Genomic DNA, 16,367 nt, shown 5'->3' with positions numbered 1-16,367 from the left:
AGGCAGCAGGATCCCTTGAGCCTAGGGGTTTGTGAACAGGGATGACATAACAAGACCCTGTCTCTTAAAAAATTGTCTTTCTTTCTACTAGCAATGAATCATCCAAAAATGAGATTTAAAAGACAGTTTCTTTTCTGATGGCATCAAAAAGGTAAAAATACTTAGGAATAGATTTAACAAAAGAAGTTCAATACTTGTACAAATTACAAAACATGGAAGAAAGTTAAGACAGAAGGGCATCCTGTGTTTAACTGACTGGAAGACTTAATCGCCTTAAGATGGTAGGCCTCCCCAAATTGGTCTGCCAGTTCAACGCAATTCTTATCATAATCTGAACTGTGTTATGTTGCAGAAAAGGGCAGGCTGATCCTAAAATTCATATGGAATTGCAAGAGTCCCAAAATAGCCAAAGCAATCTTGAAAAATAACAAAGTCTCACACTGTTTGACTAATCTTAAAATTTGTAAGCGAGGGTAATAAGACACTGTAGTGCTAGCCTGACTGTATCAATGGAATAGAATTGAGAGTCCAAAATTAGCCCTTGTATTCATGGTCGGTTGAACCCTTGCATTTTGGTTAAAGGTGCTGAGACGGTTCCATGAAGGAAATAGCTTTTTCAGCAAATGGTGCAGGGATAGCATAGCTGGATATTCTGATGCAAAAGGATGAAGTTGGACCCTTTCCTCACCATATGCGCAGGTTGACTTACATAGATCATAGACTTAAGTGTAAAAGCTAAAATTATAAAACTCTTACAGAAGTCAATCTTTATGACCTTATATTAGGCAAAGCGTCTTCCTAAAGAAGTAGCATGTTGAAGAAGACAGAATACCTGCCTTGCATCAAGTTACTTGAAATATAATTTGGGGATTATACCTGTAGATGAATTTTAAAACCTAAATAATAATTGTTTTTCTCTTTTCTAATTTTATAGCATTTTTAAAATTTTTCTAATTTGTTTTTGGATGTTTTAGTGTATTGGGCAAATTCACACCTGGCATAGTAACTAGTGAGTACATAGCATCCACTTAGTAAATCTACTGAAGTCTTTAGCCACTCAAGAACTATGACTTTATCATGGATTCACTCACAAGTATTAAGAAGAGTGGTTCTTAATGCCTGGGAAAAGTAAGAAATTTAAAGACATCTCTAGATAAATGCATACGCAAAGTTTTACTTATTATTTCAAAAGGTTTATAGATCTAGGTCTGCTACAGAGAATATACAACATTGAAATTACATGCTAACTGAAATAAGCTACTTTTGAAAATTTATGAAAACCCTTAAATTGTTAAAGTGATCTGTATTAATATTTTAATTTCTAAAATCTTGAAGAATGTAAAGTTTAGAATTTCAAACTGAAACTCAATTATTCTCACTTTTAGAGAAAATATTCATATGTTGTCTGAAGAAAAACAGCGGATAATGCTGTTAGAACGAGTAAGTAAATTATCTTCTTGAAGTACCATGTTTAATATGTTCACTTTCGGATACAGTTAAACTTCATTCTGGAAACATACAATAGACTATTTGTGTTTATAAATTAAGCCTTTTTATGATTAACTTATTTTTGTGGTCACTGTTTTGGGAAGTCTTGTCATTTTATGATCTTACTAGCTAAACAGTTGACAGTATTTCAACCCTCCCATTTGTTGTAATTTCCCAATGAATGAAGTCTGTATGAGAGGAAAAAGTTGGTAGTTTTTATTAAATCAGTGTGTAAAGTAATAGTTTTACCTAATAGTTGAGAATTCAGCAAAATAACATGAATGGCAATTTTAAACATCTATTTCAAAAACAAAGTATTAAATACTTTTTAGAAATTGGCAAAAACAAAAATAAGTAATGAAGGGAGTTATGTTTTAAATAAAGAATTGAAATGGACAAGAAAAAACTGATAATAAAGGGTTTCCTTTATTAAGGGTACTATAAGATCAAATTGGTACACATTTGGCAGATCATTGTTCATAGATTACTTTTCATTCTTTAGGCCTATAAGATTTTCAACAATGCCTTTTTTTCTTTACAAGTGTAATTGTCTGATAAAAATCCAAATTCAGAATTGTACAACTTCATTTGAATATAGCATGTTTTCTATTATGAAAGGGTTATGTGATTTCCTACCTCAGCATAACCTGAGATGTATGTTACAGATGCCAGATGTATTCTCTTAGGCACGACTTAGTTAACAAAGTCTCTGGGGATAGATCTCAGATTTTTACTACATATTTATATATTCCACAGGTGTTTCTAACGCGTATTAATGTTTGACAGTCCTTGGTAAATGTATCTAAAATTGCTCTGGTTCTCATTTAAGCTAGTAGATAATGAAAACATTTGGAAAGGATTCATAGAAAATAATATCCCCATCAACTTTTCATACCCGAACCAAACATTTTTGTCTGATGAAAACTTTGACAATCACTGTTTAGATTTATTTGAGTAGGTACAAGGATAAACCACAGGTCTCTTTTTTCCACCTGCAGACATTGCAATTGAAAGAAGAAGAAAATAAACGGTTAAATCAAAGACTGGTAAGATTTTTCTTCTTGGTAAATTGGTCTTAACATTTTTAAATGATTTGCATTATATTTCATTATGAAGATATTCCATCAGAGGATGTATGCTTTGATTGACTTATCTATAGTAGGTTTGTTGGTCCGTGTTGGTCATTGAATCCTATTGATTTTCAGAATGCTGAAGTAAGGCCAGAGTTATCTCCTGACTGTAGAGTCAGACTTTTTCCTTAGCGTGAAATTAAATAATGTCTTGGCGAATTTACGGCTGTAGGTCTGACCAGTTGAAGCACCTAAGATTCTTAAAATCATCAAAATCAGTTTTGAGTTATGTTTCATAAGTCTTTTGAAGATTAATATATTTACTCACAAGTGTGCGTAATTTTAATACATTATATCTTTTCATGGTTTTTTTTTTTTTTAAAGACAGTCTTGCTCTGTAGCTTAGGCTGGAGTGGTGTGATCTCGACTCACTGCAACCTCTACCTCCCGGGTTCAAGTGATTCTTGTGCATTAGCCTCCCGAGTAGCTGGGATTACAAGTGTGCTGCGCCATCACACCCGGCTAATTTTTGCATAATTAATAGAGACAGGATTTCTCCATTTTGGACAGGCTGGTCTCAAACCCCTGGCCTCAGGTGATCTGCGCACCTTGGACTCCCAAAGTGCTGGGAGTTACAGGTGTGAAACATTGCACCCAGCCCTTTTCATGAATCTTATTTTTAAGTGAAAGTGCCTGAAAGGCAAGAGATCCCATGTGGTACTGTAAATTGCCCTGGTTTTTATTGATTTGTTTTGTTTCGTTTTTAATAAAAAAAAAAAATCGAGACAAGGTCTCTCTCTGTCGCCCAGGCTGAAGTGTGGTGTTGCGATCTTGGCTCACTGCAGCCTCAACCTCTTTGGCTCAAGCAATCCTCCTGTCTCAGCTCAGCAAGTAGCTGGGAGTACAAGCGAGTGCCGCTGCACCCAGCTAATTTTTGTTTTGTTTTGGTTTTAGGTTTTGTTTTTTTGTTTTCGTAGAGATGGGGTTTCACCATCTTGTCCAGGCTGGTCTCGAACTGCTGAGCTTAAGCGATCCGCCTGCCACAGCCTCCCCAAGTGCTGGGATTCCAGGCAAATTGGAATTGCCTGGAATTTTGCTGCACCCAACCAAGCTGCCTTGGCTTTAACCTGTGAATTTAACCAATTATTTGAACAGCCCATTTTACAGCCAATTATATGTTTTAATAAAGCAATAACTTTATTTTTTCAAGTTCTATTAATTACAGTTTACAAGGTAGTAGGAACAGTTTAAGGCTTCTGTTCAGTGGTTTTGAAAAGTTTTGAAATACTTTTTAGAATTTAGTTTGTTTAAAAAATAAAAATATCTTGTAGTGAGACATCTCCTTTCTTCTTTATACCTTAACTTGAACAGCAAAAATCACATATTTTGTAGTGATTATACTGTGAATCATTAATTTTATCACAAAGACTTAGAAGAATGGTCTATCTCAGACATGACTCAATATGTGTTTTATGTAGTATGCTTTATTTATCCTCAATAGAATATAAGCTCTGTTTGGCAACGATTTTAATCAGTTTTGGTCACCGCTACATTCTTAGCATCTAGAATGGTAACTGGTATACTATAGATGCTTGGCATATGTTTGTAAATTAATTGTGAACCCAAAAGTATCTGAGACAGGTCTCAATCAATTTAGAAAGTTTATTTTGCCAAGGTTAAGGACGAGCTCATGACACAGCCTCGGGAGGTCCTGACATGTGTCCAAGGTGGTCAGGACACAGCTTGGTTTTATACATTTTAGGGAAACATGAGATATCAACCAGTATGTGTAAGATGTTCTGTCTGGAAAGGTGGGACAACTCAAAGCTGGGAAGAGGGCTTCCAGGTCATAGGTAGATAAGAGACAAATGGTTGCATTATTTTGAAACTGTGATTAGCCTTTCACTGAATACACAATTTACATGTCAGAGGATGGTAGAGGAATTGTCACTTATGCTTCAGTCTGACTTAGTGAAGCAGTGGGGCCGAGAAAGCAATCATATACGCATTTGTCTCACGTGAGCAGCGGAACAGAGGGATGACTTTAAGTTCTGTCTGTTTTTTGTCCACAAGGAATTTTCTTGTGGGCAAATTGTGAGGTCTTTGTAGCTATCTTATTTTAGGAATAAAATGGGAGGCAGGTTTGCTTGATGTAGTTCCCAGCTTGACCTCCCTTTTCCTTAGTGATTTTTGGTTCCCAAGATTTATTTTCTTTTCACAGAATAAATTGTCTTTCAGACCCAGAGAGCATCACAGTCACATTCAGAAAGGTGTCCAAATGTAAATCACACTTTCACATAGACTTACAGCTATATTAACAAATTTTTTCTTCCATTGTCTTCATTTGTAATATATAAAAAACTTAAGCTTTTAAAAAACTAAAGTTGAATTATGGTCTTAAAAATGATGGTCAATCTTATCTTCACTGGCAGGATATAGACCATTTGTCTGGATAATTTTAGTAAGTTGCTATACAGTTTTAGGCCTTCCTAGTTTTATTTGTTGTGTTATTTCTCTTTTTAAAACCCTGCATTGTACCAGATAGTGTTCAGAGGGAAGTGGAGGAAATTCAGAGCATCAAAATTTGACTTAATAAACAAAATATCCTTATCTGTCCTTGGTTTGTGCAACCATGCATTGGGCTCACTTTGCTTGGGAAAAATAGGTGTTTTTATCACCCTTTCAAGCTTCAAAGACCTTGGTTTCCATGCTTCAGGTCTTATGAGATGGTGTGGATAAATGGATTGAAGCTTGTTTGAAGAGGAGAACAGTCCCGGCTAAGCTATGGCTATAGCTTATCAGCTAGCAAGTACCATTTGATTGTGCCCATCATCAGTAGAGGAAGTGGGTGGTTATCACAAAATTCATTGTTTCGTGATTGTTCACAAATTTTTTTAAACTGAGACATCTCAGAAGTTTCATTGAAGATGAGAAAAGAGGTTTGTTCTCAGCCTTCAGAACTTTATGCTGCCACCCCAGTTTAACCAGAGTAGTAGTGTTTGCTAGGCAAGGTGTCAGAGCGCTGGCATTGCAAAGTGGTTGACTCTGGTTTGGTAAGAAGAATGTACTGACAACAGTATAGGTTTGAAAAAGGAAAGTTTTATTAGAGCGAATGATGCTGAAGAGTGTAGCGGGGTGCCTCAGCAAGAGAGGACTGAGCACGCTGTGGTGAATTTTCCCAACGAGCATATATGGACCTTAAGGCAGGATCTTAAAGGTAGTTTGGACCAATGTTGGCCGTGTAGGTCATGATAAATGATTACATTTGTAGACATTTTTGTGTCTTGATGTCAGCAAGGGTTGCTCAGTGAGTTTTGGCATGCATACATTCCGGAGATGTATAGAAATTCTAGTTACTTAGAACATTTTTGAAAGAGACCTGTAACCACATGCTAGGAAAGTTTAATTACTTCTAAATTCCTCAGCGTTCTGCCTCCAGATGGCCTGTTTGATGGTCACCAGGTGTCTTTGCTTGCTGCATTATACTTCTAACCTCTGCCTTCCAGGCTCAAGTGATCTTCCCACCTCAGACTTCCGAGTAGCTGGGACCATAGGCGCTTGCCATTATGCCCAGCTAATTTTTTGTATTTTTGGTAGAGATGGGGTTTCACCATTTTGCCCAGGCTGGAGATTTTAAATCTTTTTGGGTTTTTTTTTGTTGTTGTTCGTTGGGACAACTAAGTTCCTCTTCAAAGACTCAACTTCCTGGTCATAAGTTGTAAGATTGTAAATCAACCCCATCCCCTTCTCCCCTCTGCCTTCTCCTTTTCTCACAAATTGCACATTTACCCTATTTGGAAAAAGTTTAGGTCTAAGCCAACCGGGATCAGCTTAGATTGTGTGGTCCAACCCCAGCCAATAGGGGAAGGACACAGAAACAGAAACTGCATTAGAGATAAAACCCCTTCCTTCCTTTGTTTGGTGTTCTCTTGCAATTGTGACGGCTGTGAGCAGCAGCCTTCTGCAGAAGTAAAGTTGCCTTGCCAAGAAATTTTCTAAGTGTGGGTTTCTTTTGGCTACACTGAGCACTTGTTTCCAACATTGTTGTTTTTCCAAAATGAAAGATGTTGAATCTAATGCATTAGAATTTTCAAAGTCTTCTTGAAAAATTTGTCCTTTTCTCTGTGTTTTATTTTTAAGATTAAATATGTAATATAAATAAAATGTGATTCAAAAATCAGTTTTTAATCTAACCAAATTTACTAATGGTTGAAATAAAGGAATTATTAATGAACATAAGAACTATATTAGTTTGGGCTCTTTAAAGCTGGACACAGGCTTGAATGTGTATAACAGTGGGTGAAATTTTTGCAGTAAGAATGCATGTGGTACTCAAATTGTGTAAGTTCATAAACTTTTTTTTTTTTTTTAGATGTCTCAGAGCATGTCTTCAGTATCTTCAAGGCATTCTGAAAAGATAGCTATTAGAGAGTAAGTATTTTAGTTTTGTGAGTATTTTTCTGTGAAAAACATTCACTGAATTGTTAATGAAAATGTATTTCAGTGACAGTAATTCAGGTCCAGGTTCATTGAGCTGAGTGTTTTGCACTCAGTAGTAGTAAAAGTTTTTTATTGGAAAGCAGGATTTTTCCAAATTGTTATTCTGGAAACATTTAGATTGCCAAAACTTTCCTGTTATAGCATTATGATTAACATAAATATCCTTGAAGCCTTTTCCTCCAGTTAACTTTTCAGCATGTGCTACCTCTTTTAAATCCCATTTATCTCCTTAGTCTTGTTAATCTATATTGGAGAGTTTTGATTTGTTTTTAAGTTGCAGTGTTTCCTCATTTTTAGTTTTTAGATTTCATTTTATTAATATTCTACAAATTCATAATAAACAAATTGTCAATGAAAAAGTCAAACTCTGTAAAATATTTGAAGAGATTTATTCTGAGCCAAATATGAGTGACCATGGCCTGTGACACAGCCCTCAGGAGCCCCTGAGAACATGTGCCCAAGGTGGTTGGATGACGGTGAGGGGGAAACTTGGTTTCATACATTTTAGGGAGACATGAGACATTGAAGATACAAGTTGGTTTGGTCCAGAAAGGTGGGACAAATGAAAGCTGGGAGGGTAGCTTCCAAAGTATAGGTAGATTTTTAAAGTTTTCTGATTGGCAGTTGGTTGAAAGAGTTGTCAGTAGAAAGGAATGTCTAGGTTAAGATAAGAGGTTGTGGAGACCAAAGTTTTGTCATGCAGATGAAGCCTCCAGGTAGCAGGCTTGACAGATAATAGTTTGTAAATGTTTCTTATCAGGCTTAACCTCTGTGTTAGTGTTAAATTCTTGTTGACTTTTCCTGAATTCTAAGAGGGAAGAGGACATGATGAGGCAAGTCCAACCCCTGCCTTTTGTCATGGCCTGAACCGGTCTTTCAGGTTAAATTTATAGGGCACTGGCCTAGAGGAGGAAGTTCATTCAGATGGTTGGTTGGGGGGGCTTCAAATTTTATTTTTGGTTTACAGAATTTATCAATTGAATGGTTTAATAATTTTCCTGCACTGTATTACCCCATAGTTAAAATTTTTCTTTAGCTTTGGTTATTTAAATGGAGCTCTGGAATAATAAAAGCATTGTTAGCAACTTATGAATAGTGTTCAGCCTTTTATCCTGACAGGAAGGTTGTGAAAGTTAAGACCCTTTATTTAACTTCTTGTATTGTATTTCTAAATTTCTAAATTTGTTGACCACATTTTTGGTTGTCAGATATCTGTGATTCTGACTTTTCATGTCTCATTAAAATTTCATCTTCTCTCAGTGATTTGAAAGGGCTTAGTGGTATCTGTCTTTACCAGCTGTATGTCATGTCAATGGGCCGTTCATTAATGTTCTTTCAGAGACTAGAGAGAGAGGAGCTCCAAAAATACTGCCTCATAGAGGCCCCATTTCCCATCTCCCCATTTTAAGTTATTAGCTTTTGGCATTTAGCCAAAACAGTCCCTGCCACATGGTTGTTAGGTAATCACTAAGTATTTGTAGGGTAACTTAATAAATAAAAGACATTAAAAGTTTCCCCAGCTGATTTTGATGAATTATTAGGTATAGGATCTACCAATTTAAATGATCTTGACAACTGAAAAATATGAGATTGATTTTCAAGGCCTTTTGATGTTTTGAACAACAGTTCTGAAAAAGGCTGTAAAGAGACAAACACCACTTAAGCATGTAATTGGTTGTACCCACTTCTCTCTTTCCCTGTCTTCTTTCGGGCTTATACCCCAAAATAGTAATATCTGTTGACTTGTTTAGACCTAATTAAGCACCTGACTTCTGGACCTAGCTCAGTTGCTTTTTCTTGTAAATTGAAGAGCACTACGCTTGGAGACAAGATCTAATTTTTCTTTGACACTGTGACTGTATATGAGATGTCTCTCTGAATTTTTGGTGTGAAATGAAAGATTAGGAGAAAAAAATCTTGCTATGACTGGATAAACTGTAATGGGTGCTTTTTCTGCTTTTCATCCAGTTCCTTAACGTTAGATAATGGAAACTTTATTAAAGAAATTTTTGGTTTTTGACAGACCCTGACATTATCCTTTGAATATCTGTGCATGACCAGCAGTCCCATTAGGACCTGGGCAGAATGCAAAAAGAGTATCATGTAAATGTGAAATTTAATATTGCATTAATATCTTAATATGTAGTTGAGCATTAAGTATATATGCTAAGTTTTCAGACTAGGGGGATTGAAAGTAACTCTAAGTCAATAAAATTGCATTTCTTTATTCAGTTTTCAGGTGGGAGATTTGGTACTCATCATCCTAGACGAACGCCATGACAATTATGTGTTATTTACTGTTAGTCCTACTTTATATTTTCTACATTCAGAGTCTCTACCTGCCCTGGATCTCAAACCAGGTGAGGGTGGTAAGTGTCATTCCATGACTAAAATATAAACCTGGAATGGAGGAAATTATATAAGTAAAGATTTTTTTTCCCTGTTTAATTACATAAGAATTAAGTCACTAAGAGGGAACCCTGTGTAATCTGCTTTTTTATAAAATCTGTATTATCTAGATTATTTTCATGGATTCCATTTACAATTCAGAATTAAGGAGTGTAGCTTATACAAGGGACCAGTTGATCAGAATGTGCAGTGATTCGGACATCTCATAACCCTAGCAGTTGGATAATTATATTGTCAAAATTCTCATGTACAGACTATTCAAAATTAATGTATGCTTATTTGTTTATATAAAAGCATTATTTTTTGGCAAAAAAAACTTTCTTAAATTATAAAATGTCTAGTCTATCCTGTATCATCCTATGTTCCTACCTTGTTTATCATTATACTGTTCTATACACTTATTTTTTTAAAAAAGGAAATAAGCTTTGTTAAAATATACTAAGTAACAATGTCTATTATCTATTTGATTTTTAAAATACTAAAAAAGAACAGAATAGATATCCTGGTGTACTTAGCCTAAGTAGAATTATTTTTAACACTAAAACGAAGTAAGTCCATTTAGATTGATGTTCCTAATCTAATTGGACTGACTCGCAACAAAGTCAAGTATATTTTTTTTCGAAACGGAGTCTTGCTCTGTCGCCTAGGCTGGAGTGCGGTGGCACGATCTCAGCTCACTGCAACCTCTGCCTTCCAGGTTCAAGCAATCCTCCTGCCTCAGCTTCCCGAGTAGCTGGAATTACAGGCGTGTGCCACCACGCCCAGCTAATTTTTGTATTTTTAGTAGAGGCGGGTTTTTACCTGTTGGCTAGGCTGGTCTCAAAACTCCTGACCTTGTGATCTGCCTGCCTCAGGCTCCCAAAGTGCTGGGATTACAGGCTTGAGCCACCGTACCCGGCCTTTTTTTTCTTTAAGACAAGTTTCTGCTCTGTTACCCAGGCTGGAGTGCGGTGGCATGATCATTGGTCACTGTAGCCTTGAACTCCTGGGCCCAAGCAATCCTCCTGCCTCAGCCTCCTGAGTAGCTGGGACTAGGTACTATAGATTTGCACCACCACTATGCCCATTTTTTGTTTTGTTTTGTAGAGGCAGGGTCTCGCTTTGTTGACCAGGCTGGCAGATTCCTAGTCTTGAACTAGGCCACTTTCCCATGACAACTCCATCATGGCTATTTGTGGTTGGCTGTTTAGAGTATCCATGAAACAGTAATCATGTAACCATGAAAAATGAGAAGATAGCTTATAACTTACTATTTTTACTTAGTACTTTTTACCTTGAAAATAATGAACCTGATATTTCTTTTGTCTTTTATGGGGTTTTTTGTTTTTCAGTTCTTTAAACCTTTTATTTGAATATGATTTTTAAACTTAGAAAACGTCGCAAAGATTAATATAGTACAAAGAAAACCTATATTTCTTTACCCAGATTCATCTGTTAACCTTTTACCCCACTTGCAATATCTTTTTATGTGTATGTATCTAAGATATAAATATACACAAATGTGTGCACACTTTTTTCCCCCAGAACCGTATGACGATAAGTTACATCTTAGCCCATTACCTTTCAACATTTCCATGTTCATTTTGAAGACTTCAGTGTTTAAATCTGGGAAACATTAAAAAACTTTTTTAAAAATGCACACTGCCATTTTAAAGGCTTTCACAAGTACTGCAGAAAAGAATTTATTTATTTAGCAGTCTTACTTAACCATTAATGAACCCCCCTTCCTTTTTTCCTTTGAGGAATGCCAGTTGGGATCATGCTACCCCTGTGTTGTTGCCTTGGGAGAGTGCAGATTACCAGAGTGTTTTTATGCCTTTTGTTAGTGGGGCTCATTACTCTTCTGGCATCATACAAGCATTTATTTTTAGATGATTCTTTTTGGATGTTAGTAATTGGCTGTGAAGTGCTAGTTTGCTCTTCAGAGAATTCACCACATCCTATTGTCCAGGGGCTTTTCTGTTTCTGTCGTGTGATCGTATTCTTCAGGTTCATTTCTGATTATTTATTTGGGATATCTTTCGTGTATATCTTCCCAAATTATTTGTATGGAATAAAAATCCGTATGCCTTCTTTCAAAGGCTTTAGCCTAAACACAATACAGACAGTTCCCAACTTATGGTAGTTCTACTTAAAACTTTTTGACTTTACCATGGTGTGAAAGTGATACACATTCATAGAAACCCTACTTTCGGTATCCACACAACCATTCTGTTTTTCACTTGTAGTATTCAATAAATTACATGAGACATTCAACACTTTAAAATATGCTTTTTGTTAGATGATTTTGCCCAACTGAAGGCTAATGTAAATGTTCTGAGACTAGGCTAAGCTATGGTGTATGGTAGATTAGAAGTATTAAATGCATTTTCAACTTAGATATTTTCAATATAGGATGGGTTTAGTCTGGACATAACCTTATCATAAGTTGAAAGGCATCTGTAGTTTATTGCCTGAATACTTTTGAAGTCAACTTTAATAAGACAGCTTCTTTTCTGATGAATTTAAAAAGAGAATGGGTACCACTTGGCTTGTCACATTTTGGCTTTATGAGAACTAGGATTATCCTGTCTTCTCTCACATTTTTCAGCTTTCCTTCATTCACACAAGTACTGCCCTTCTAGAATTTTTTGGTTCTTAGCCCTTATTAATTTATTGAGTACCAACTGTATACACACTGCTGTGCCAAGCACTGTGGCATACAGATGTGAGAACTGTTCACTTGCTGCCTTTGAGAACTTGTATTAAAAATACTGCCCATCAAAAATGAATGTTTTGCTTTGAACCTATACATTTTGTTTGCTTAAAGAAATGGGAAAGGTCATCTTTATTAGTTCTTTCAATAGACGGCACTACTGAGTTAGCCTAGAATTCCTACATATTTGTTCATGATTTGTATTTAGATTATTAGTGTTTCCTGAACTGTTATTTCTGTGATTTGACATATCATGTATATTTAATGAGTAACAAGAGCTACGCACACATTACTGGTTGAAAAGTAACATGAATTTAGTTTTGTAAATTGTTAAGCATTTCAGTGATTTCGGTAGTTTTTAAAGTCTTACATATTCTTCCACTCATGAGAGCTTTTTTAGTCTGTTTTAATTCTGGCAGTTATGTTTCCATGAATAATTATAATCATACTTTCGAAAAGAGATTAACTAATTTCATTAGCTTCAGGTGCATCTAGAAGACCCTGGGTACTTGGAAAAGTAATGGAAAAAGAATACTGTCAAGCCAAAAAGGTAAAAACGACATCATGTGATACTAAGCCTGGGAACTGTAAAGAAGATTTTAATACTGCTTTATATAGAAATCATTACCACTGCTGTTCTTGGCCTTTATGCTCATTTCAGTTAGAGCTTGAATTTAATGAGAGTGAGTTTGAACTGGCAATTTATAAGTATTCATGCTGCCCTTAGATAGTAGAGATAGGTTAACTACAAGCTATCAACATATAATGGAAAACTACTACGAAGTCTGTGTTCTATGACTGTTAGGTTACTAGTGTAACTAATTTGCAAGAAAAAAAATCCCTGCATAACTAGAGACAAAAAGGGAATTTTATTTATAAATACAGTTGATCTTTTATTATTTTCATACTCTGCCCCCATTGAAGAAAGGTAGTGTAAAGTATTTGGTGGCTTAACAGATGGACTGATTGTATAACAATATCAGTGCTCTAGAGTCAGTGAAGTCTTCTGAGCATTCTTCCTGACTCACTATAATTTGGGGCCTCAATGTACAAAATACGAATAGAACTTGAACCATATAGTATTGAGGTTTCTTTGATACTTAAAACAATGATGTATGGCCCACTTTGTATTATATTCTTTAGCAGTGGCTACCAACTTTGTCTTTCCTATTCACTCAATATATTCCCTGTTCGTGAGGGGTAGATCTTACATAGTTTGATAAAGACCCCCACATCCCTCCAACCCCTCAATACTCAGCAATGAGTAATATGATAGGAGGGTATTTGTGTGATGTGGTTTATTTATTTATTTTTTTGTTTCTTTTTGTTTTTTTGGGGTGTGTGTGTGTGTGTGTGTGTGTGAGATGTGGTTTAATCACTCTAGTGATTCCATTTTTTCTTTCCCTCTTAGGCACAAAACAGATTTAAAGTTCCTTTGGGGACAAAGTTTTACAGAGTGAAAGCCGTATCATGGAATAAGAAAGTGTAACTTATGGACAAAATTAATACATTCTATGACATTTTTTTCTGATTTGTCCTGCAGTGCTCATTCATCACTCCAAAAACAGCAGGCCATCTTTTTATGCAAAAGTCAGCGTGACAATATACTTCATTGGTGTACATCGTTTACTTTTTAACTGGCTTCATTTTAGGAATAATAAATTCATCAGAATCCTTGGCTGAATTAAAATGGTTTTTGTTTTTTGGTTTTTTTTTTTTTACCCAGACAACTCTACAAATGCGGACCAAACTACTTCATTTTCTCAAAGGGCATACCTTGTGCATTGTGGCTTATGATGAGCCATATTAATTGCCTGTTAAATATACACTAGCTTGAACTTAGATGTTAAATGTTATTATTACCAGCATTTGTCCTTTTGTGAAATCAGTATCAGAATACTTGCACTCTTTAACACATTCTTTATAAAATGTATAAATTATTCAAAACTATTTAAAATAAAGAGGAGTGTTATTGCATGCTGATAATCATTTTGAGTTTGCCTCAGTAGATACTAAAGCAAATTGTTTCAGTTTTTTTAAATGCCCTTTGATGTTTCAAAAAAAAAAAGGAACTGTAATTTGATTGACTGATTTTAAGATCAGCCATAAGTAATCAGCCATCTTCAAAAGCACTTTCAGTGGATTGGTCATCTGGGTTCTAAAGGGAAGAGTCTGTGCTACTAACCATTTCAAATGCAGACTCAAACCTTCCCAACATCTTTATGACTCTAGAATAATCATATTGATGAAATCGTAATTCATGGTTGAGTTTCAGAACAAAAGATATTCATTGCACATTAACCATTTAGAGGTCATTTAAATAACAAAATATTGTATTGTAAAAGAACTGTACAATTTTAAAACAATAAAGATTTGAACCTGTAAATGTGTGTGCCTTTTAAAGAAGGATACATTTTTAATATATTTGAGTGATTGCTGAGAAGTGTGAAAATATTGTTATGTATCATATCAAAGAGAAACATGTTTATTACAAAAATGTTCTTTAACTATATACTATGTAACAGGGTAAACAGTGTTATGTAGAATAGAATTGTGTAAACTAGATCTTTAGAGAAGTTGCCATTGAGCAAAGTTATTTAAATGAGTTAGTTGAGTTGGATGAGAATTGTTTGAGGTTTGTTGCTAGAGAACAATAATAAAATAATTCTTTTTCAGAAAATATTTAATTTCTTCATAAAAATAAGTTAAATATTTTTTTAAATATGTATATCTAATAGTACAAAATGGAATAAACATCATAGTGTATAGAAAACTGAATTTGACAAGTTAATGAATAAATGAACAAATGATTTCACATGTTTCTATTTAATCTTTCCATGACATCTTTATGCAAAGACTGTTAAAGCAATAACTTTATATAGAGGGTGATTTTGTTAAGCAGATCTGGTTAGGTGTAAATAAATCTGCCAGGTAGGTAGGCCATTTTGACTTAATTGGTACCCTTCAAATTTCATGTGTGGTCATTGTGCTGTGGAATTTTTGTGACACATGATATCAAATCAAATCATTATCTTATTAATATTGCTGAATATTATTGAAGATTGTTGCCTATAGTTTCCTTATATGCTGTTTTGTGTCTGTCTTGTCATTGTTCACATATATGTTTATAAAGCACAAAAAATGAAATACTTTTCTTAGTTAAAAAGTTGAAGAGAAATGAAACTTGGGAATCTAAACTCATCAACTGAGTTATTAGCTTTGGGTAAAGGTGGTGTACCCTGATCTTTGGCATTAGGATACCTCACTTCCAGTTCTAGATATAACTTTAATTTTAGGTGAGTTCCATAAACTCTGAACCTCAGTTTTCTCATGTCTAAAATGGGGTAATAATAGGACCTGCCTCAGAGGGTTATTTTGCAGATTAAATGAGAAATAAGTGTAAAGTGCTTTGAACAATTTCAGGCATATGCTAAGCACTCAACATGTGTTAGCTATTATAAAGATTTGTTTATGTAATACAATCAAACCTGTAAGGTACTATTCAGACTTGCATAGAAATGTAGATCCCTTTATTATGTAAGTGAAGATTTAAATCACATTTTACTGCAAGTAAACTTTAAGCACACATGAATTACATAGATTGATTTATTTTGGCAAAGGTGAGTGGATATACTAAGAACAAAATGAACAAAAATCATATGAACGGTCATTTTTATTGATTTTTTTAAATTGTCAAGGTACAAACACATGCACATCCTTTCCAAAAAATAATACACCCAAGATCCCTGTCCTATTTCCCAAATTTTGCCACCTAGAGGCGATTACTTTTAATTGTAAAGACATTTGTATATGGAGTGCCAAATTATATGGCTATACTGACATTTTGATAAACCCATGTACATTTTTAATTGACTTTCTCATATAAGATGTAGTTCTTTCTCTCTTTCCTATATACTTTATTACGTTCTAGTTTGTTCATTAAGATTTGCATTATGAAGACTTAACTGTTCCCTGCTGAGCTAGGTCCTGAACGATGATTACATTTTCTTGTACAGCCCACAAATTTTTATTTGAAGTTTTTTTTTTCTTATTGTGCTGTTATCTTGTAGTTATCATAGCTTCAGTATTTTCAGATGCAGATGCTGCTTCATATTTTAGTCTATCAAGCCACTTTTCTCAGGCCTCCATTTTGGAACTGTTCTGTTTCAAACATCTGGTTGCTCTTTAAGCTGACTATTTCATAT

The 16,367-nt window shown here is 34.9% G+C and overlaps 1 protein-coding gene across 9 annotated transcripts in view; it reads left to right on the top strand.

The window, feature by feature from the left end:
• Nucleotides 1–15,116, top strand: part of RB1CC1 (RB1 inducible coiled-coil 1) — a 92,085-nt gene extending 76,969 nt beyond the window's left edge. For 5 of the 9 annotated variants that reach the window (XM_001149383.7, XM_009455383.5, XM_016959471.4 and 2 more), the window contains 6 exons: nt 1,386–1,440; nt 2,487–2,534; nt 6,931–6,989; nt 9,291–9,427; nt 12,642–12,712; nt 13,574–15,116. In XM_001149383.7, coding sequence (XP_001149383.2) covers nt 1,386–1,440; nt 2,487–2,534; nt 6,931–6,989; nt 9,291–9,427; nt 12,642–12,712; nt 13,574–13,651 — 448 coding nt within the window. In that variant the 3' untranslated portion in view covers nt 13,652–15,116. The remainder of the gene's footprint in view (nt 1–1,385; nt 1,441–2,486; nt 2,535–6,930; nt 6,990–9,290; nt 9,428–12,641; nt 12,713–13,573) is intronic. The other 4 variants (XM_009455384.5, XM_054656732.2, XR_010159552.1 and 1 more) reach the window with 3 other exon arrangements.
• Nucleotides 15,117–16,367: the final 1,251 nt, after the last annotated feature.

The sequence above is a fragment of the Pan troglodytes genome, chromosome 7 (assembly GCF_028858775.2).
Source record: "Pan troglodytes isolate AG18354 chromosome 7, NHGRI_mPanTro3-v2.0_pri, whole genome shotgun sequence".
NCBI lineage: Eukaryota > Metazoa > Chordata > Mammalia > Primates > Hominidae > Pan > Pan troglodytes.
This window is presented reverse-complemented; position numbering and strand designations above follow the sequence as displayed.